Source organism: Apium graveolens, chromosome 7, assembly GCF_009905375.1.
Source record: "Apium graveolens cultivar Ventura chromosome 7, ASM990537v1, whole genome shotgun sequence".
Classification (NCBI taxonomy): domain Eukaryota; kingdom Viridiplantae; phylum Streptophyta; class Magnoliopsida; order Apiales; family Apiaceae; genus Apium; species Apium graveolens.
The window spans coordinates 7,194,352-7,218,591 of NC_133653.1; the positions used below are offsets into that span (position 1 = coordinate 7,194,352).

At 31.4% G+C, this 24,240-nt stretch overlaps 2 protein-coding genes across 2 annotated transcripts; both read left to right on the top strand.

The window, feature by feature from the left end:
* The first annotated feature begins 4,504 nt into the window (after positions 1-4,504).
* Positions 4,505-7,331, top strand: LOC141670806 (triacylglycerol lipase 2-like). Its single transcript, XM_074476808.1, has 9 exons — positions 4,505-4,799; positions 4,991-5,110; positions 5,617-5,766; positions 5,868-5,978; positions 6,062-6,205; positions 6,300-6,340; positions 6,434-6,516; positions 6,596-6,691; positions 6,857-7,331. Exons 1-9 carry the CDS (start codon positions 4,617-4,619, stop codon positions 7,168-7,170), a joined length of 1,242 nt encoding a protein of 413 aa, XP_074332909.1. The 5' UTR covers positions 4,505-4,616; the 3' UTR covers positions 7,171-7,331.
* A 6,677-nt stretch (positions 7,332-14,008) lies between these two features.
* Positions 14,009-18,445, top strand: LOC141672701 (triacylglycerol lipase 2-like). The gene is made up of 9 exons (XM_074479348.1): positions 14,009-14,305; positions 14,678-14,791; positions 14,887-15,030; positions 15,685-15,798; positions 15,919-16,059; positions 17,183-17,223; positions 17,318-17,400; positions 17,940-18,035; positions 18,127-18,445. The coding sequence occupies exons 1-9, from the start codon at positions 14,147-14,149 to the stop codon at positions 18,438-18,440; spliced, it is 1,206 nt and encodes a 401-aa protein (XP_074335449.1). The 5' UTR covers positions 14,009-14,146; the 3' UTR covers positions 18,441-18,445.
* The last annotated feature ends 5,795 nt before the right edge of the window (positions 18,446-24,240 follow it).

Genomic DNA, 24,240 nt, shown 5'->3' on the forward strand with positions numbered 1-24,240 from the left:
ACAATATTGTTTGGAGCCTTCCATGTGTCAGTCAAAGCCTATATTGGTGAAGTATGTTTGTCGTTAGATTTTACTATTCCAATATCTAACTAATAACTGCTACTTCCGTCCCGTTGAATAATATACGTTCACTATTTACACGTATTTCGAGATTTCTATAAAATATAGTTTAATAAAGTTTTTTTATTTTTATTTTTAATAAAAGTTTAAACACAAAACTTTTATTCAGAAATTTTTTAAAAAAAAAATATTGTGAAATTATGTTTTAAATAAGTATTAAAAAGCGTGTTAAAAAGTAATATATAGAATTTAATGAGATATAGAGAGTAACTAATAATATTGTTATAAATACTAGTAGTATGACGATGACGAGTCGAACATTATCAGGTTCGAGCTACACATTGATTACATTTTTTTATTAATCAAATGCAACATGACATAAAGTCATAAACTCAATAGGCATTTGATCCGCATTTCATCAACTTAATTTTACATACAAAATTATTGAATTTTGCATTTTTTTTCATAACAGATTGCTAAAACTTTTTGGATACGGCACTTGATGTAATGATGTGAGTTTTTATTATTATTACTTATTACAAAACACACATACTGACATGCATGTACCTAATTAAGCTCTTTTTAATAAATGCATTTTAAATAAAGATTTTTAATCTTTTTTCTTTGAATTATTTATATAGACAACCAATAGGTACCATTATTCGAGCTCTTTGTGATGTACCAGGGGTAGACTGTTTTGATTGGCTTCTTTCATTCCTTACAGGTCAACTACATTATCTCATGGCATAAGTTTAATCAATAATAACAAGTTATACTAAGGTCCGAAAATAAATTTCAAAATAGGTCAGTGATAAATAGCTACTATGGTTAAGTTTCCAGCTGCAACCTACATCAATCAAGAACTTGGTGCATTGGGGTCAAGGTTAGTAATATACATACAATTCCCTATTTTTCTAATTAGGTAATATTCTCTAGTTCCTCTTTTACTCATTTATTAACCATAGTAGCTATTTAGTACCTTTTATATACTTTTCATTACATTTGGTACGAGCTTGATGTTCCACAAATGTTTTTTTTATGTAAATACACGAATAACACATCTGTAATTATGCAACTTGATTAAAAAAATTACTAAATATATTATTAAAATACATTGTGTACTCGTGTAACTCACGTAAATACCTATTTATGGACATTTTCTATTTCAGTATTGTTCGCACAAACAGTTTTACTACATTTTAGTAGTATTGACATGAAGATGAGTCAATAACAGATCAAAGAAAGAAGATACTAAATCATATGATTAAATCAAGAAAATGCATTTGCATATGAATATTGGCATGCATTTGATTTGATTCAAGTATCTGTTTCATAAGTTGTGTTTTTCATTTAGTTTTAGGGCCTGGTTGGGTGATGCCAAATAAGTGGTTTATTGACTTATAAGCCCGTAAAAACTTATCTATGAGTGTTTGTCGACCCAACTTATAAGTTGAATTTACAACTTATAAGCTGAATGTTAGTGATAACGTACTTTTTCTTAACTTATTTTGATTTTTTCGTTTTTTTTTAATTTTAGTTTTGAAATATATGTTTGTAAATGTTATTTAAATTTAAAAATTCACGAATTAAGATATTTATATTTTAAAATTATTTATTTTATTTTATTTAAGTAAAAAAAAATCGGACATATAAGGAAATTATCCAAATACTTATATAACTTATAAGTGTTTCATCTACTTATCATTTATAATTATTTATTTTAAAATTTCTCAAACGGGCACTTATTAAAAATCACTCTGACTAATGATGCAGGTGTTCGAAAATCAGTATTTGCAAAGAATTTTCCTCTCTTCCTCATATAGGGGGGGCCGAGATTTGCTTTCCATTACGGAGGATGTTTATATATTGCTTGATAAATTAAGATCGGGACGTATTGTTAGTGAGTTTTACACTACCCCTGACGTAAATTAAGCAGCCTAGCTTATTAAACACCGAATGTTCAACATATATTTATGACGCAGGGAATAGGCATCCTTGCGAAAATCAGTTTTACTTCATTGCAAATTTTTGAAGTGTAGCGGAATTCAGGTTCCCAAACGGACCATATTTGTACATGCATCGTGCTGTAAGAAAATCATGTGATAAATTCTAAGTATCTAAGCTGATGTCTGAAAAAAGGCTTATGAGTATGGTAATAGCAAAATATTTCAAATTGAGCTCTCTACCTTCTACCTTCTTGGGACAGCAACATTTTAAATGTCCTGAATCAAAGGAAAAAGAGCATGAAGGAGCTTTCTGTAGCTATTTGTGTCGGTTTGGGAAATCTTAAAATAAGTAACTTATGACTTAAATGAAATAAGTGAATAATAAGTGATAAGTTGACAAATGCTTATAAGTTATACAAGTGTTTGAATAATTTAACTTATAAGTTATAATTTTTTTTATTTAAATGAACTAAAATAAATAATTTTTAAATATATTATCTTAATTCTTATATTTTAAGTTTGATTAACATTTAAAAAAATATATTTTAAAACTAAAATTGATAAAATAAATGAAAAATCAAAAATAAACTGAGAAAAAGTACGTCTTTACTAACATTCAACTTACCAGCTTATAAATTATAAATTCAACTTATTAGTTACGTCGACAAACACTGATTAGTAAGCTGTTGCGGGATTATAAGTCAATAAGGTGACTTATAAGATTTGTCAAACAGGTACTTAATCTGCAGTCATGCATATGGGTGAAAAGATTTTCCCATACTAACTAGCATGAACTTATATATATTATCCTACCTAAGATGAATTGAATTAAATGCTCAATTTAGAATTCTGGTTTAAAATTGTAGTTTCGTGAAAAAAAAGTGCACGTAAAATGAGTGTTATTGTAAGAATTGGATATTTTTTCAATAAATCTGCATTTTGGTGTATAATATAATTTTTTGTCAAGTTTGACGTTGAAACCAATATTTTCGCAAAAGTGGATAAATAGTTTTCTCAAATATATGGGTAGACTTTCTATAAAAGCTCATTTTAGGTTATAAAAGAAGTTGTTTTTCAAAATTACCAATTAGTTTCTTAACTTTTCAAAAAAAGCTGTAAATTAAGACCTATAGCATCGACAATTTTATCGGTCTTCAAAGAATGAATAATGTTAAAGTATCTAGCTGGTACTCGAATTATGTAGTGATTGTTTATGAATCAATTAATAATCGGTCTTTCGTGTGCCCTTGGGCACACATTATTCACAACCTCCAATAAAAATGAGCTCTTTTCATTGGTGGAATTGATGTGAATGCAGTGACCATTAACATTTATTATTTAACCACCAATAAGAAGAGCTCATTTATATGGGAGTTAGTCATTATTGTGTGCCTCTCGACACACCATAGAAAATCTCATTAATAATAGTGAATCATCATGTAGCACATAAATTTCAACAATAACATCGTCCCAGATTGTGAAGTAAGGAATGTCACGTCATTCGGGACCAAATTTTGGTACCCCGTTTATTATCTCTAACATTACTCTTAAAAAATTAAATTATAATTTTATCTTTAATTGTATTTAGCGAAATTATCATCAAGATTATTGGCTAAGATACATAAAAAAATTATAGCACCTTTTTATTTATATTATTAATTTTTTTTAAGTTATACAATCACCGTTTATATTTTCCTGAATGAGATATCTTTCATATAAAATGATCTCTACAATAATATGCCAATAAACTGAGGTTTGTGCTGACATCAAAGTATGTATGCATAACTGAATATGTATATAACTTGTATAACTCTTTTTGTCAAATTAATAGATGTGTATCAAACTCCTTTGTCGCATAAATACAAATATCAATCCATTTAATAGACTCAAGCCAAAACATGCATGTTAGGTACATTTCTCTATTTATACACTGCACACAATGTATATACTGAACAAAATATGTGTGCATATATATTATGTTTCCCAACCACTGACATTGCTCATTCTCAACATTAACAACTTGTACACCGTACACTCAGTATTCGTGATTCTCGCAATCGTGTGACGGAATAAAGTCGGAACTGACCTCCATTCCCGTCATGCTAACTTTTAAAGAGTAGTTAAAACTTTATTTTTAATCCTAAAAATTTATAGAAGTTATAGTGAGAAAAAATTTATTAACCCATGTTCAAATATTTAGTGAGCAAAAATTTATTAACCCAAGTTTAAATATTTTCGCTAGTTTATTTTCGGTTAAATTGTAAGATCGATCCCGCAATTTCTTGTGATCATGTCGTACTATACGAGTAATTTCTTGTAAAAAAATGCGAATAATATTATCTGCGCCCAACCGGTATTTTCCTTACTTTCTTTCTCGGATTAAGTATTGACTAATAAAAATAAGGTGTGTGTGCGCGTGTGTTTAACTAATAAGAAATGGCATTACATTTCTTATTGTTCTCTACGTAATTCATACTGTGTGTGTATATAAATGTATCCTGCTTAACACAATTTATACACGGATACACTCTAATTAACTACATAGGTTGTGCATTCATCTTATTTATAATTATAATTAAGTCCCTGTATATGTAAATATTGAATCAAGAAATGGCTATGCGAGGCTGGTTGCTAGTTATAAGTGGCTTAGTTATTGTAACAACGAGTTTTGCAAGCAGTGATGAGTTACAAAAAGCTGCTCATGATGATGATCACTACACTGCAGCACACCCTCCTAGTCTATGTTCCGGCGACCGAAAACTCACCAAAGGTTACAAATGTCAGGACTACGATGTAAGTGGTGTATCCTAAGTTCATTTTTGTGGTAGTGTCCGGTCAATTATGACACTTAAAAAACCGATATTATTGCCTTGTCGCAAAAGGTCTGATCGGTTGTGTCAAAACAATTTCGACAAAAAATTCAAAAAAACTAGAGAACTAAATTTTCATTTCTTGTTAACCAATATTATGATTTTGTGTTATAGGTGATTACAAAAGATGGGTATATATTGAAATTGTGGAGGTTCCGGGAAGGTCTAACGAAAGAGAGCCAAATGGAAGGGAAAACGAGAAAGGCAGTATTCATTCAACATGGGATACTAATGGTAATTGCAGCTAATTAAGCTAAGAACAAGAAGAGAGTATTAGTTTTGATCTCTACTTAAGTTAAATTACTAATGGTAATTGCAGGTAAGCTAAGAACAAGAAGAGAGTATTAGTGTTGATCTCTACTTTAGTTAAATTAAATTAGGGTGTTAATCCCTAACAATCGTGTGTTATATAAGCCATATCTAACACACCCTTAGATTATTATTTCAAGGGCCCAGATCTAAGGAATTTTTTTTAGCCTTCCGCGGATATTGATATTTTCCGCGGAAGGGCATTTCTCCTTTCCGCAAATGCCTTTTCACGAAAATATCCGCGGAATGCTAAAAAAAATTCCTTAGATCTAGTCCCTTTAAATAATCCGACGCCCCTGAAATAGTATGTTAGATAAAGTTTAACCCACACACGATTGACGATTGCCGAGGAACATGACCCATTAAATTATATCTACAAAGATTCATAAACTTTGAACTTCTTGTTGTTATATTAACTCTTAATTGTGCAGAACGGAGAATGTTGGTTTACAGTAAGTCATGCAGATCAAGCTTTGCCGCTGGTACTTGTAGAAGAGGGCTATGATGTTTGGGTTGCTAATAGCAGAGGCACCACATATAGCCGACGACACGTGTCGTCTAATAATTTGACTTTACCGGATGTACGTTGTTTTGGTTATTTTAAAAATATAAAAACCAGACTCGTTTTCAAAAGAAAATGAAAAATTTTATGTTACTGGTTTTTGATTTTGTTTTGTTACAGAATTTTTGGGATTTTACATACTATGACATGGCGATTTATGATTTACCGGCTTTTTTAAATTTAGTCTACCAAGAAACAGGGCAAAAAGTCCATTACATTGGTCATTCCCAGGTACAAATTACAATTACAGTTACTATAATCTATTTTGTGTAATCCTACACTTATACAATGTGTGTGCGCGCGCGTGTTGATAGGGAACGACGATGATGTTTGCTGCCTTCTCCTTATGGGAAGTCGAATCGAGAGTTAAATCAACGACAATGATTTCCCCTGTTGTTTACTTGAACCACATGCCTTTTACAATTGTCTCTTTATGCGCCAAAGCCTACATTGGTGAAGTATGTTTATCTTTTTAATCAACAACATATGATCATGAACTTGGATATCTGATAAACAGATCAATTGATTATTGCGTGATCTTGTGATGAACAGATCGCGGGAACGTTTGGACTACCAGACCTCAATATAATGGTGTTAGTCACATTATTACAACCTAATTGGCTACATAAAGTGCAGAGATTTTAAATAAAGACTATTAATCGAATTTCTGGGATCAATTTCTGCAGACAGCCCGTAGGCGCCATTGTTCGAGCTCTTTGTAAAGTTCCAGGGGTAGACTGTTTCGAACAGCTCGTTTCACTATTTACGGGTAATTAGATCATCGCTCCTTGTTATAATACTAGTTAGTAGTTAGATAATTTGGCTTATGAGATCTTGAATTCATGAAGGCGTGAACTGCTGCCTGAATAGTTCTACTGTTGAGCTTTGGTTCGCAAGCCTACCACAACCTACATCAATAAAGAACTTGGTGCATTGGGCTCAAGGTCAGTAACGCGTGCACATTATCAATTAATAGGTAACCCGTAGTCGCTACCCTTCGGGTGCGTACTGGATAAATCCTACGGGTTCACGCAATAGCCTGCAAACTACGTGAATTTTGATTTTCAATTAGTTTTATTCAGACATTCCCTGATTAACTAATGTTCTAGGTGTGCGGGAACAATCGTTTAAGCAATATGACTATGGCGATCCGATGACAAATTTGGAACATTACGGAAAACCTAAGCCGCCTCCTTTTGATCTCCAAAAAATTCCAAAGGATTTCCCACTCTTCCTCATTTACGGTGGCATAGATACGCTTTCTATTAGAACGGACGTTCATATTTTGCTCGGGAAATTAAGATCACGTCGTAATATTCGCGAGCTTTACGTCGATAACTATGCCCATTTAGATTTTATTCAAGGAATGACCGCAAAAGATGTTGTTTATCCAGATATTATCAATTTTATCAAAGGAAATTAATAAGATATGTATGTTTAGTTGTTAATTTGTCAACCTGCCGGATGTTGTGTGTAAACAGACCTTTCCGGCCAGATTGACAGCTAATTATTGTATTAATTGTTCTAAATACATTCATATCACGTCAGAATAAAACATTAATCAATTAGTTAGCTTAAACCTAATTTGCAGGTGTTTCTCTTTTTCTGCAAATATGCAGCTATGCAGATGAATGCTTCATTTCTCACTTATTTGCATCATTTTATGACGTTTCAAAACAGCTTTGTCGTCAGATGTTCATGTATCCAGAGCTAGAAAACATGCTCCAAGACATTCTCAGTTAACATACCTAAATCTCGCTTGATAGATAATCGATATTCACCTTGGTTTAGTTTATAGACTAACATGACTTGTATCAGCACAAAAGCCTTCTGTATATCAAAACCAAACTTAGATTTTATGTTCATTGAATCTGGTAATTAAGTACACTTAGCACTTTTAATGAGTTCTGCGTAATTTCTTCATTACCTGATTATAGTTATATTAAAGCAGGGCAAGAGCCTTAATCTGCACTAATTGCATGAAATAGAGAGGAGCATACTGAATAGATCAATGTGTACAACCACATACAATTACAATTCTCTAACTATGTAATTCATTAAATTTATGTGAAAATCCTTTATCTATATAATAGCCAACAGGTACATTTCAAGCCTTCCTCCTGTACCTACCTCAGAACCTGAGCCTAACTCCTCCTTATATATAAAAAATTACAGGATCTCTTGAATTGAAAAACACCACATAAACCATTTGAGCTACACAAGCATTCACTTTGTTATTAAAAAACATTAACCACATACATTAAGACTGTTGTATTTATATTCTCTTTAATATCGTATTTAATCGAGATCAAGTTATTATTTCAGGTAAGTCTCATATATTGTTTAAATGTAGATTACTACCTATAAATTAATAATTCACGTAAATGAATTTTAAAATGAAAAAGAATCTGAATAATCGGGCTCGAACCATAATTCAGATATAACTCATTTCGAATAAAAATGAACGAATTCAAATCTAACTTAATAGTTTATACGAGTACCAATACAATATTATAGAAACTTTAAGTCATGAATGTGACGAATTAATTAAGCACAAAAATTAAAATTTCGCTACACAAGCATTCACTTTGTTATTAAAAAACATTAACCACATACATTAAGACTGTTGTATTTATATTCTCTTTAATATCTTATTTATTCGAGATCAAGTTATTATTTCAGGTAAGTCTCATTTTTTGTTTAAATGTAGATTGCTACCTATAAATTAATAATTCACGTAAATGAATTTTAAAATGAAAAAGAATCTGAATAATCGAGCTTGAACCATGATTCAGATATAACTCATTTCGAATAAAAATGAACGAATTCAAATCTAACTTAATAGTTTAAACGAGTACCAGTACAATATTATAGAAACTTTAAGTCATGAATGTGACGAATTAATTAAGCACAAAAATTAAAATTTCAGTAAGCATCTTTGAAAGGAAAAATTGATGGACTTTCAACATGGACTATATCATATTAAATTTTTATTATTATTATAAAAGGTGATTTATAAAGAGATTACAATTTTTTGGAGAACACTAAATAAGATAACTGAAAGAATATTCTTATTTAGATTATTTTTATTTTAAATTTATGAATTCAGAATTCGACGTGTAACTAAATTTTTTAAAAAAAATATAGATATAAGAATAGTGACAAAGACATCAAATTTGATGTTAGAAAATATATCTAAATTATGTAATATTGATGATATATGAATTTGAAATATTATAACATATGATTTAAAGGTGAATTTAGGGGAATTCTATATTCTTAATCAAAAGTCAACCAAATAATAATAAAAAGCGTTTACAAGACCTACTAAAAGAATTGAGTTATAAATTTTACTTGGTTAAAATAAAATAAAATAAAGAAATAAGTTACTTATATTAAAGTCTTAAAACTATCATTTATAATATGTCGTCAATCAATATATAACATACAAATTAAAAAATGAATCAAACTACAATTAAATTGATTAATCATTTACAAATTAAACTAAAAATAAAGAATTAATCCCGAATCGGATAATCTCAGGCGATATGGTTAAAACTAATATCTGGTTAAAGGGAATTAGAACAAAAATAGTTTTTTCATAATTCAGAATATCGAATATCCGATTTGATCTTTAACAATTGAACATGATATGCTACATTACTCACCCTTAAGGAATAGGAGTATCAAAAATTATTTAAAAATGTGAGTTTCTTCAAAGCTAAAATAGTAACTACACAACTAATTGAGCTAAATATTTCATGTTTTTATGAACTTTATAGGGCCTAACTCATATCTACTCTCTTTTTGCTATTTGAAATTGTAGAAAATTATTTATTTGAGATTTGGTTTATAACAATTACATGAAAATCATTAAAAGTCTTAATCATCAAGCTCAGAAAACTAATGATAAAAAATTAAATTTTTATAACGAGTCAATTTTATAACATACTGTATCAAAGTAATAATCTTCTAATATTTTAAATTAACAATAAAAATGTAAGACATTGAAGTACTATATAGTTGATATGAAAATTAAAAGGGTAAACTACATTAAAGATATCAAAAAAAATTTGGGTACAATTATAAGGTTAGTAGTTCAATTATACTTTTATAATAAAATTAGGTATGAGTTTTTTTACATACAACATATGTTCCAACTTCTATTTATACAAAGTGTGTGCAACATATGCTAAAAAAGACTATGTTTATGATATGCCCCATCATATATTACTTAACTATGACACCAAATCTATGCTAAAAAAAGAAATAAATATAAAATAACACATATCATACATCTTCATCTAATCACGATTTAGGATATCGTAATTCACATATCAAGAACATGTTTTCATCAAAATCATGTTATATTATATGAAATAATTTAATAATTTTCAACAATAAATTACAAATACTTTTAATGTGGTATAATATATTTAAAATCTAAAAGTTTCAGTATCTATTTCGAATGTAATTTTGAACATATAGATAATATGATAATGACCTTATATCCTAACGAATTTGAAAATAGAAAAACCAATTCAAATGTATTTTTGATCCATAATTTTTTTTAAAAAACATAGTACTTATTATTATTATTATTATTAATGCTATTAGGTTGCAAATGTTACATTTTCATATTTACATATTTTGTCAAAGAATAAAATATTATATTTACGCTCGAAATAATATAATAACATATAAATATTATTTAAAAATACTGCATAAACGAACACATGCTTTTATGCTAGTATATTCTTAATAGGTAACAATAACTTGTATACTGCATGTACACTAGAGATGCACAAAAGGCCCACCGGGCCGGGCCTTGACCGGACCTTAAAAGCCCCGGGCTTTGACCGGGCCGGACTTTTCGGACTTTGACTTTGACCGGGCCGGGCTTTCCGGAAATTTCAAAGCCCGTTTGGGCCCTCGAGGCGGGCCTAACCAGGCTTTTTTTCGGGCCGGATCGGATCGGGCCGGGCTTTTTTCTAATTTAAATCGGAGCTAGTATTATTAGAGATTACGAAGAATACATGTGTTAGCAACTAGATTATCGTAAAAATGTATTAGTTTACATGGAATATTTTAGGAAAACATTACTTCGTTGAAAATATTTAAGTTCGGCAAAAAATAAACATGTTTATATGATATATTTTATCATTGTTATGATAACAATGATATCATTGTTATGATAACAATGATATCATTGTTATGATAACAATGATATCATTGTTATGATAACAATGATATCATTGTTATGATAACAATGATATCCAAATATTCATGACAATGATATCCAAATATATATAGTGTATTTATTATATATTCTTTCATTATTTATGCAACGAAGTATATAAATAATATTATTAATCACAAATATGTAAATATATATGTGTTTAAAGTATTATTTATATGTATAGTAAATGTGAATTTATAAATATATAAGAAAATATATTAGAATAATCGGGCTTTTTCGGGCTTTTAATCGGGTCGGGCCGGGCCGAAGCCCGCGCTTTTAACCGGGCCGGGCTTTGCCTAAAAATATAGGGCCCGTCGAGGCCCGAAGCCCGGGCCGGGACCGGGCCAGGCTTTGACCGGACCGGACTTGACCGGGCCGGGCTTGACCGGGCTTTGACCGGATCGGGTCGGGTCAGATTTTCGGGCCCGGACTTTTTGTGCATCTCTAATGTACACTCAATTCTGTCTTGATCATGTCCTATCTACATAATGGGGATTCTTGCAAGAATTTTTGAACAATGTAGCCACTCCGCTCTAAAAGAAGGCAGCACTTTACGACATTCAAGTACAATGTACACACTTTTGATTAGCTACAAATTTCGCTATTCTGTTTACTTTCTAGAAAAAACACATACACAGAAATGTATACTAGTTAATCTAAGAAATGGTTGTGCATAAGTAGTGGTTGGCATTATTGTCGTTATAGCAAGTTTAGTAAGCAGCGAATTGTGACATCCGCAAATTTGGGGTCAGGATTGGATGTCACCAAATAACTTTAAACAATATAAACATGTATATTAATATAAATATACAAATGACCCCTCAAATCTGGATCCATTACATTTTACTATATGAAACAAGAATCTGCAACATCTATACTTTTATAACAACTCATTCTAGCAAAAGGAACTGTATTCGAAAAAAAAGGAAGCAAAATGAAAGATAGAACTAGCAAAAGCACAAGGCTTCTATGTTGGAAACCTTCTCAAGGAATTGGATGGGAACTACAATGCTCTCCGAGATTACATGATGATCGATGGAGACACGTTCAAGGATATTTCCAAGCTTAATGCTGAAGCGGTTCATGGGCTGCAACCGAAGATTAATATCTGGACAGGGGCTACAGGTAATGGTGTTGGTGAGAGTGGTCCGAGTGGCGATTGCTCTGGCGGTGCATTGAAAGAGATGGGAGGTTTGTATGGCATGCTACCTCCTTTGCTGCAGACAGTAAATGATCAGACTGGGATGCTCCCACCGCCTTGGCTAGCCAGTATGCCAACCCAGTCTAGTAAAAATTAAAGTTATGAAGCACTTGATCAGCCGATAATTATTAAGTCTAGGCTTTCTTTATAAATACAGAGTTAATTATTTTGGCCACTTTTACACTTACGGGTAGGGCTGCTCATGGGTTAGCAAACCCGTTCAAACCAATCCTTAATTGGGCCGACCAAACCGAACCATCTAAACCCATGGGTTAGTTGGGTTAGATTTTCGTTGGGCCGATTCAGATTAGTTGGGTTGGTTTTACAATGATTAGCTAAAACATTTTTCTTTGATTTGTCGTTTGATTTACTGATAACATTGCAGATTATTATTTTTCACATTGTCTCTGCTATTTTCTAGGTTCTGTTCAAGAATTAGGGTATGAATGTAGTACTAAGTTTTCTCTTCATATGTTTTTGAATCCATTCTTCGCCATCTTAGCAATCTCATTATTTCAATTTTACGGAAAGTAATTAACACAATATGTGAAAGTTTCCGTGTATTTCAGAATTCTAATGTGAAGGTTGAGATCCCAATGCTACTTGAATTCATAAAAAAAATATCAATAAATTTAGTTTCGCAACAGACAAATACAGAGGACGTTTAACAGACAAATTCTAAGGACCAAATTATACTAATGCATAGGAAAAAAGGGTAATTAGTTAGAGCAATCTATTTCGATTATATTTTACATCACTGATCATTTGCACCGGTCTTGGTTTTCCCCTCATTTTCTACTTCTTTTATCCATCGGACCTTAATTGATTTTGATAACAAGATTATTGCACTCTATCCTTCGACCCAATTTTAACTCTTTTTCACAATTATTTTGTTAATTTTAAAATTTAAGATCAATTCGGGAATATATGTTGTTTAATTTTAACTAGTATAAATATATCAATCAATCAAACGAACCAGTAAATACAGTTTAGGACAGTGTCTGGGAGGGTACACTGTATGCAGTATTACTCTCATTCCAAAGAATGAAGAGGTTGTTTTCTCAAGGACCACGAGCTTGTGTGTGCCCAGATATGTTTGTTTTAGATACAAAATGATATACAATGATACATAAAAATACGTGAAAGTAAGTGGGACAATACTTTGATCCATGGTTTTCTTCATACGAGACTTACCTATGTCGTAAGAATCATTTTTCTCTTTAATTTTTTAATGTGTCCTAGCCAAAAACTCACACTCGTTGCCACATCCAAGATTTAACCGCAACATTTTCTCTCCATTACAATTAACATTTTCTCTCCATTACAATTAACATCAGACAGAGTAATCTAACATTATAGCAAAAACCATATTATACACATACCGTATAAACGTGTCTTTTTGTTCGGTATGTTGCAACAACTGAATTGCCCCTTATCAGCCCCTTTTAACATCTTATGCATCTAAAATATTTTGTACGGGTTCAAAAAATTATTCCCGTTATTTTAGTGCTTACCTATGATTTCGTGCCTCGTTTCTAGTCATTCTTGCATCGGTCAAAGAATCAACACATCAAATCTCTTCGATCAATTTTTCATCTGACGCATGATCTCTTTAGCATGCGAAACACCTGTGAAAATTAACCTAAAAAACACCTGTGATAATCCTCACAAATGATCTCTTTAAACGTATTGCGATATAACTTGCACGTCCTACTATTCTTCAGTGCAGATGGAATGCATTAGTATATATAACATGTAGCTTGTAAGATTCTATATGTCAAAGGGTAATGTAGTTTCAGACAACATTGAACAGCAGTTCATTCAATTTGCGTGCTTAGATATCCTTACTAATCATTCGATTAGTGTGCTTAGAACCCTCATAAATCTTACATATTAATTATGTATACACATCTGAATGCATGAAAAAACACAGTTTCAGTTCATCAGTTAAAAACTATGGCTGTGTATTTCTTGCTGATCGGTGCTATTTTTTTAAATTTACGCGTCTTGGTAAGTAGCCAGCAAGTATTCGGGGACTCGATATATCCACCTGACAAGACTAGTATTTGCTCAGATGAGTCCCTCACCAGAGGTTACAAGTGTGAGGACTATGATGTAAGTAAAGCAGTATATAGCCACAGATCATGTTCATATCCTGATCTCTTCGTAATCAATTTAATTAGTTGTCAATGATCCTCATTTTAATTAATCAATTTCAAACTCATGGAAGCGGTCTTAGGAATGAACATGCGTTTCACTCTTAAATATAATATAAATTATTACCTCTTAACAATTTAAGCGTTCTTCTTTATTTTTGAACTTAAGAACTCGTACAAAGAGGCTCTTGGAGATGCTCTTATCTTCTTGTGAAACTTAGCCTTTGAGAAAATACCAACCCTAAGAAAGACAGAGTTGATTATTCTATTTACAAAAACTATAATAAATCATCAGTGTGCTTAAATATGTACTTTTTTTTCTGTGACGTAGGTGATAACTGATGATGGGTACATATTAAGACTCGAAAGATTTTCACAAGGGCGAGTTCGCCACCGCGACAGAGATAGAAAACCGCCAGTTTTTCTTCAGCATGGACTGATAGCGGTAACTCTATGCAGTTGATCTTTTTTATATTATAAACAAGTTTTTATCAATTGCTCTGTTTTTTTGAAAGTATTCAGAAATAAGTAATTCTGCAGGATGCAATGATTTGGTTTTCACACAGTCATGCTGATCAGATTCTACCATTAATCTTGGTCGAGGCTGGTTTTGATGTGTGGATGGGTAACAGCAGAGGCAGTCGATTCAGCAGAAAACACATCTCAGAAAACTTCACTAATTCGGTAATTATACTTTACTATTACATGCATGTAAATCGAAGGAGTTAGAGCAACTCCAATAACCGGATGTCAAGTGGGGTGTCCATGCCATGTGACGTGACATGGTACACTTTGTAGGGATATATTAATGAGATGCCAAGTAAGATGGCATGGGGTGCTAACTTAGCAAAAGTTTGTCATAAAATAGGGTGCAAACTTAATTTATGGTCCTATCACAAATAAAAAATTAAGTTGACATCTTTTTTGTATGCGAGCTAACTATTGGAGCATTTTTCACATAAGGGTGCCAAAAAAGACCTGCAACAGAGATTGTTGAGTTAATATAAGATCATGTGAAGGACCTTCCCCTAACCCCTTAAGGTTTTAGAGCAACCGGCTCGACAGAGATAAATGTAAAATTTAATATTTTACATGATAGGAAAAATTGGCACGTCTTGAAAGTGCCAACCACTCGAGTTGCTCTTAGCAATTTCGACATACATTATTATTTGTCTGACGTTACTACCTTAACTACATGTTAAATACACAGTTCCTATGAATTCTAACAAGAGAAAATTAGAGTAGATATATTGTATAAATTAATCTTGATTTTCATATTAACTTAATGAAAAAACAGAATTCAGTAAAAGTGCCTATAACACTTCATTGAATTAACAGGATAACTACTGGGACTTCTCATATGTTGAGTATGGGAAGTATGATCTACAAGCTTCACTTAAATTCGTATACGAACAAACTGGCCAGAAGGCGCATTACGCTGGCCACTCCTTGGTAAGAATATCATTCCACTACAGGTAGCTAGATTCAGTTACTAATGCAGCTAGTTCTTAGTATCTTGATTGCATATATGTGTCGACGCAAGGATTTGTTCGTGTTTCTGTTGATTGGCAGGCGACTACTACGATTGTTGTAGCAGCCCTGGAGTGGGATATAGAAGAAGTTGTGAAATCTGTAACATTCGTATGCCCAGTTTTTTACTTGACTCACATGAATTTACTACTATCTATCGCAGCTCACGCCTACCTTGCTGAGGTATGCATCTTTCTCATCTTTTCGGCTACTCTACATTGCAAAACAGACTGTTATAATACTAATTACAAGAGCAACTTCGATGGTTGGCACCCCTGAAGGGGGTGGCAACTTTGCCATATAGTCAAAAATATTGTTTTTAATGTTCTCTTTTTCCGGATCAAATTTAACACTCTTTTTTTGACAAAATACTCAAATGATTGGCACCCCTGCCCGCCAACTTCACTAACTTTACTAGAAAAATGTATAATACAAATATATTAGTGATATAATAGTTCATTCATCATCGGAACCATAAATGAAGTTGACATAATAATATATTCATCGTTGGGACCACAAATGAAGTTGGTACCCTAATTGATGGGATGCCAACTTTTGAAATCCCAAATTGATATCTCATGCCACCTCACTTGGCACCCTAATGACATCCCAACAATTCAAATGAAGTGCTAACAAGGGTGTTAGGTTACGTCATGTCACATGACATAATAATATATTTATCGTTGGGACCACAAATGAAGTTGGACCCTAATTGATGGGATGCCAACTTTTGAAATCCCAAATTGACATCTCATGCCACCTCACTTGGCACCCTAATGACATCCCAACAATTCAAATGAAGTGCTAACAAGGGTGTTAGGTTACTAGGTTACGTCATGTCACATGACATGATAATATATTCATCGTTGGGACCACAAATGAAGTTGGTAACCTAATTGATGGGATGTCAACTTTTGAAATCCCAAATTGACGTCTCATGACAGCTCACTTGGCACCCTAATGACATCCCAACAATTCAAATGAAGTGCTAACAAGGGTGTTAGGTTACGTCATGTCACATAGCGCGTTGGCATCCCTATTGACACCCACCATTGAAGTTGCTCTAAAATTCTGTAAAAGCCAATTTCTCTAACATATTTAGATTTCAGAGTGGCTAGTTACTTAACATTCCTTAACGGATATTATTGTCTTATTAAGCAATACATTCAAAATTCACATAGAATTTCATAAAAATATCTAATAAACATGAATTTTTACTGCTTTAAAATAGACAATTGATTAATTATTCTACACAAATCTCATCTAAAATTAAGCAGTGAAGAATTACTCTTGACTTGTTTCACAGATTACTGCATCAGTCGGGATATCATACCTGGATCTAAAATAGTAAGTGCATGTTAATGGTTTGTATTAAAATGTCAATTACATTTAAAGAAAAGATAAATAAAAATTAATTAGTTTCATTGATCAAATTGAACAGCCCACCACTGAACGCCTTTGAGTTTGCCATTTGCAACACTCCTGGTGTGAATTGTTGGACTCTTCTTATAGACGCAGTTTCAGGTATATTTTGATTTGTACTCCGTCAGTTCCAGAATAGACGACACTTTGAATTTTATACTGTAATGTTCTTCAACCACGTATTTATCAACTTATTACTTTTTAAAACAGAATACTTTAATATGTAATCAAAAGACTTTGAAATATGTGCAAACACGTATTTATCAACTTATTACTTTTTAAAACAGAATACTTTAATATGTAATCAAAGGACTTTGAAATATGTGCAAAATGTCAAAGCGACATGTACAAAAAAAACGTAGTGAGTAATTTTTATCATGTACAGTTAAACATAGGGTCGCGATCTTTAAAGTAATAGGGTCGCGATCAAGAAAAAATATTACTTTAGCGAGTTTATTACTTTATCGGGAGTAAACATACATTGTGTCTATTATGTTCGGACCGGTGACAAATATTATTTTAGCGAAATTATTACTTTGTCAATTATTACTTCATCGAGGTTTAACTGTATCGTTTATCATCAAAACTAAATCCCATTTAATTAATTATGGTGTTTATGACGTTCTTAATTACATTGCAAGGTCCTAATTGTTGTTTGAATGCCTCGGCCTTCAACATTTTCTTGAGAAATCTTCCACAGCCTACTTCAATGAAAGTCTTCGAACATCTGTCTCAAAGTAAGTTCACTGCAATATTATACAAGTACATTGCATATTTATACTGCAGTCTACACTTATAGAAGTACTAACACTATTTTTTCGCGAGCAGTGCTTAGAACAGGAGTATTTGGTAAATATGATTACGGAAATCCAATTACTAATTTGGAACATTACGGAGTTCCAGAGGCACCTGTTTACGATATACGAAAACTTCCAAAAACATTACCCATACTTATATTGTCTGGAGGCAAAGATCAAATTGCTAGTCCACAGGATGTACATAGGCTTCGATCAGAACTGAAGGATCATAATATACATCATTTATATTTAGATGAGTTCTCTCATTTGGATTTCAGTAATGGAATGACTTCTAAAGATGTTTTGTACCCTGATGTGATCAAATTTATGAAGAGGTTTAATTAGTAGCAGATGATTTGAGAGTAAGTTATGAACTAATTAAGTTGTATTTAATAAATGTTAATGAAGTCCTGTGCACCTCTGAAAATTTTGTTTAGTTTAGCAAATTGATAAACTGATTTCATTATTTAATTTTGTTTTGTCATATTATGTACTTTTGTTTTGTATTTGATAAACTTGTTTGATTAGTTAGAACTGAGTTTTAATAATTTTGTTATGTCGTATTGTTTAGTTTTTGAATCACATGTTAAACACATACAATAATTCACATTGTAAACAAAAATTTGTGTATATTTACATGGGTGCCATTCCCAACCATGGTTGGTTGGGGTCTATTTCATAGCCAACTAACCCGGACTGGTGGCTTCCGCAATGATTAAGGACCATGGTTGGTTGGGGTCTATTTCATAGTCAACTAACCCGGACTGGTGGCTTCCGCAATGATTAAGGACTCATGGCTTCTGCAATGAATCATTGCGGAAGTCTGGACTTCCGCAATGAATCATTGCGGAAGGATTGAATTTACCCTTTTGCACTAAATACTTCCGCAATGATTGCGGAAGTCGTTAACTGATAAACACAATTAGCAACTGTTAACAGTTTTCATTCGATTAAAACACTAAAAACACACAGCCACACCGATTTTAAGACGATTTCAAGGTTATTTTCAGGCGATTCATTCTTCTTCTTCCTCCTCGATTTTCTGAGGTTTGTTTTTCTCTCCGTACACACACACACCGTACACACACACCGTATACACACACGAGATGTATGTATATATACGACTATAAATACATACACACACGATTGTTCTTGATTATACACACACATGATGTACTTGATTTTTTTTAAAATTTGTTTCGAATTATATGTTGACTTGATGATTATTAGTTCGAATTTTGTGTTCTTGATTTTTTTGATGATTTAATTCGAATTTAGGTTTATTTAACAATTAGAGTTAGGATTAATTAGGAATAAAATGCATTATGAATTTTTATTTTGAATTCAATGTCGATGTTATGCTTTTTAGTTCGAATTATATGTTGATTTGATTATTTTTAGTTCGAATTTTATGTTCTACATTATTTGTGGTGATTTAATTCGAATTTAGGTTGAATTTTGGATTTTATAATAATTATGGTTAGGATTAATTAGGTCATTTTAATTTTTTAATTCAAATAAACTAGTTGAGAAGTTAGTTTAGGTTTAATTTTGAGTTGTGAATTTCATTCGAATAATTAGGTTAATTATATACATATTAATTTGAATTATTAGATTAAATTTAGTATTAATGATAGATGATTTGGGATAATTATGGGTGATTAGGCATGCTTTTAGTATTTAGATATATGAGTTAGGCATACTTGTTTATTTGGGCTAATTAGAATGACTAAATATGATTAGAATAATTAATTTGAATTTAAAGTAATAATTTGAAATAAGGATTAGGTCATTTTAATTTTTTAATTTGAAATAAATTAGTTAAGAAATGAATTTAGGTTTAATTTTGAGTTGTGAATTTCATTCGAATAATTATGTTAATATTTAAAACTAATGATAAATGGTTTGGAATAGTTATGAATAATTATTAGGTTAATTTGAATTAATAATTTCAATTAAGGATATTTCTTAGTATTTAAATATATATTTGTTTAAATACTTGTTTAATTGGGGCTAATGAAAATGACAATATATGATTAGAATAATTGCCTAAACATTTCTTTTTGTGTAAATAGAAGAAGCATGATTTTTCAAGGCGGAATTAAATATCAATCTCCTTTCCTTATATTCGGTCTTGTAGTCGGCTTTAACCTCATTAAGAATTTTGGCTCACTAGATGAACTTGAATAATTAAATAAATGAGATGCCATTAAAAATAGTAAAGAAAAACTAACCTCTTTTTGGCTCCAAACTGAAAAATGATAGAGAAAAATGGTGAAATTGGGTTTACAAAGCAAAAAAACGAAGTTGGTAAGACAAATTTAATGCACACTTCCGCAATGAATTATTGCGGAAGGTGTATTTAATGCTTCAGCCAACCCACACGCTAAAACGCGCAGAAACTGTCAAAACATTAATTCCTTCCGCAATGATGCAAAAGCTTACGCTATGGTTCATTGCGGAAGCAGTTTTGATAATTGTTTATTTTTTGATTTTTTTTATTGTGAAGAAAATAATTAGTAAAAAAATTTTAAAATTCATAATAACATTCATGTTACTTTTCAATATTACATAATTTTTTTATATCAAAAAATTAATTTTTTTTGTAATTATTATTATTGTATATTTTGCCTTTTTTGATGAAAAAAATACATTAAATATTTTAAAAAATGTCTAAATATATAATACTTAATTTTAATTTGTTTTTTATAATATATAGGTATGTGAAAAAATAAATAAATATTATTTTGTTGAGAAAATATATTAAGCACTTGATAAGTATGAATGGAGTACAATGTCTATAAGTAAGTTATATCATTTAATTTGAAATTTCTAATATTGAATGTTTAATGTTATCTTCAACACTTAAATCTTCATTATTAAATTTGATGATAAATAAATTTGAATTTATAGTCTTATGTTTGATCTTTATTTTTTTTTAAATAAAGTACTTAATAAAATTTAAGAAAGAGATTTATATTGAATTAAACATCGAACAAAATTTTAAAAAAAAAAGAACCACTTCCCTTACTTACCATCATATAAATATTATATTTGTTTTAAATTATAAATATATTTAAATCAGAAACACATTTAAAGCACATATTATTTTAATAAAAAATTAAAAAAAAAACAAAACGCTTCCGCATTGTATCAATGCAGCTTCCACAATGTATCATAGCGGATGTCTTTCGCATTGTTTCATTGCGGAAGCTTCCGCAATGTATCATAGCGGATGTCTTCCGCATTGTTTCATTGCGGAAGCCTTTTCTGTTGGCTCCCAGCCACGTGGAGCCAACCGTGGCTGTGAAATTTTTCCCTATTTACATATATCCCATGTATATAAGTATGACACAAAAGAAGAAGCGCTTTTGAACTAGTCTTTTTATTCACGACTGATTATTATTTTTGTTTTTGGTGTAAACAGTGTTCTTATTCAAGATAGAAAAAATATATATACAATAACAAGCATATACTGGGTAATAAGTCTTCATCCAACAAACTAGGAACTAAAACTCTTAATACTACCCAACAACTTGAGTTCATTCAAAATAAAATTGCAGCTGTTGATTCATATCAGGAAAAAAAATCAACCAAAAATAATTCAACCATTTAAGAAACACTACAAAAAAAGTTGTCCCATAAAATCAGATAATCAGTATCGTCTTATAACCTACCACTTAGTATAATGTGGTCGAAAATTACTCCTCAAGTGGTATTTGATTTCACTATTTGACCAAAAGTGGGTCCAGAAACTTATAACCGTCCGAAGTCGGTCACATAAAAATGATCACTATTTTGGCCGCTAAAACAAATCACTTATGTTGTTATCTCCTACCTATCATTTTTGGTTGAAATTATTCGGTCGGTAAAGACCTTGTTTTTTTACCTAGTTTTGTTGTAGTGAAATAATTTTCAAGTTAGATTTATATTCAACATTCTCTCCCTTAATCAACACTCGCTGAATTGAGTTTTACTAATTCTTGTGTCAATCAAAGAAACGACACATAAAACATTTCCAAATAAATTTTCAACTGACGCATGAGTTCTTTAGCATATGAAACACACGTGAGAAACCGTACAAATGATCTGTTTCAACGGACGCAATACGCACTTTTTGCATCACATCTGTATAACATGCTTACCGAGTCTTTTATACTTTTCCTATAACTTTTAATATAACCATTTAACAAATTTCATTTGTGCTCTATCAGTATTACGATATAACTACTGTTCTTCGGTGCAGATGAGATGAGAGATACACAAAAATCTATTGGACCGAGTTTTATCAGATCTTTAAAAAGCCCGGTTTTTTTGAAAACGGATCGGGCCGGGCTTTTTTAAAAATCGGACCGGACCGGGCCGGGTTTCCTAAGAAATAGGAGGCCCGTTTTAGGCCCGCGGGCCGGATCGAGCCGAACCGGGTTTTATCCGTGCTTTTTATTTATATATTAAAAAAATAATTTAATATTTTATAACTCGAATTATGAGTAGTTTAAATACCAGGAAAAATAATATCTTAATATATCAGAAAGAGTAGTTTAGATATCGAAATAAATAATTATTTTTTAATATAATATATAAATAATCATATATACCTTAATTACTTCTAATATTATAATATAATATTTTAAAAATCATAAAAAGTGTTGTATATTTTTAAACTTTTATAAAAAAATCGGGTTTTTAATCGGGCTTTTAAAAAACCCGGGTTTTTATCCGGGCCGAACCGGGCTTTTACCCGGGCTTTTTTAAATCCGAGCTTTTCAGGCTTCGGGCCTGGCTGGATTTTCGAGAATAAATAAGGTTCATTTAAGGCCCGCGGGCCGAGCCGAACCGGGCTGAGCTTTTTTCCGGATTGAGTTTTTCGGACTTTTTTCGGATCGGATCGGATTTCGGGGTTCGGATTTTTTGAACATCTGTAGATGAGATGCATTGGTATATTTAACATGTAGCTTTTTACGACAACATTAAACATGAGTTCATTCAATTAGTGTGCTTAGATACCCTTACGAATCATTCCATTTGTGTGCTTAATTAGAACCCTCGTAGTCGAAGATCATACACATTGTATATATACATTTGAATGCATGAACAAACACCGTTTTAGTTAATTAATTATAAAAAAAAATGACTCTGTATTGCTTGTTGATCGGTGCCATTTTCTCAAATTTACGCCTCTTGGTAAGCAGCCAGCTAATATTCGATAACTCTGCACATTCACCGGACCAGACTAGTATCTGCTCAGATGAGTCCCTCACCAGAGGTTACAAATGCCAGGACTATGATGTAAGTAAATCAATATAAAGCCATACATCATGTACATTGTACATATTATGATCTCTTTTTAATCAACTCAATTGTGTATTTAAACTCATGAGAGACGTGGTTAATTATTTCAAGTATATAACAAATCATCAATGTACTCAGTTATATTTTTTAAATATGTTCCAGTTTTTCTGATGCAGGTGATAACAGATGATGGATACATATTAAGATTAGAAAGGTTTCCGCAAGGTCTATTCAGCCACCGCGGGAGAAATAGAAAACCTCCGGTTTACCTTCAACATGGACTAATAGAAAAATAGATTAATATGTCGTTTTTATTTTCTATTACGTGCCAATGAGCACATGATAAGTGAGGAAAATTATAAGTTTAATACATTTTGATTTGTTCTTTTTTTTTATAGTGATGACCCCTGCATTCGCAAAAACTCTACCAATCATGTGTCCGGGCACACAATAGAAAAACCGTTAATCTTTTAATATAGAATAAGTGTCTGTTGGGGTAAACTTAAATTAAGTAACTTATGACTTAAAATGAATAAGTGACTTATAAGTGATAAGTAGATTAAAAATTATAAGTTATATAAAGTGTTTAGATAATTTTACTTGAAAGTCATAATTATTTTTACTTAAATGAACTAAAATAAATATTTTTTTTAAAATATAATTATTTTAATTCATGAGTTTTGAATTAATATAATATTTATAAACATATATTTTAAAATTAAAATTACTAAAAAATGAAAAATCAAAATAAGAGTTGAGAAAAAGTACGTCGTTGCTAATATTCAACTTATTAGTTTATAAGTTGTAAATTCTACTTATAAATGGGGTCGACAAACACTCATCGGTATCATGC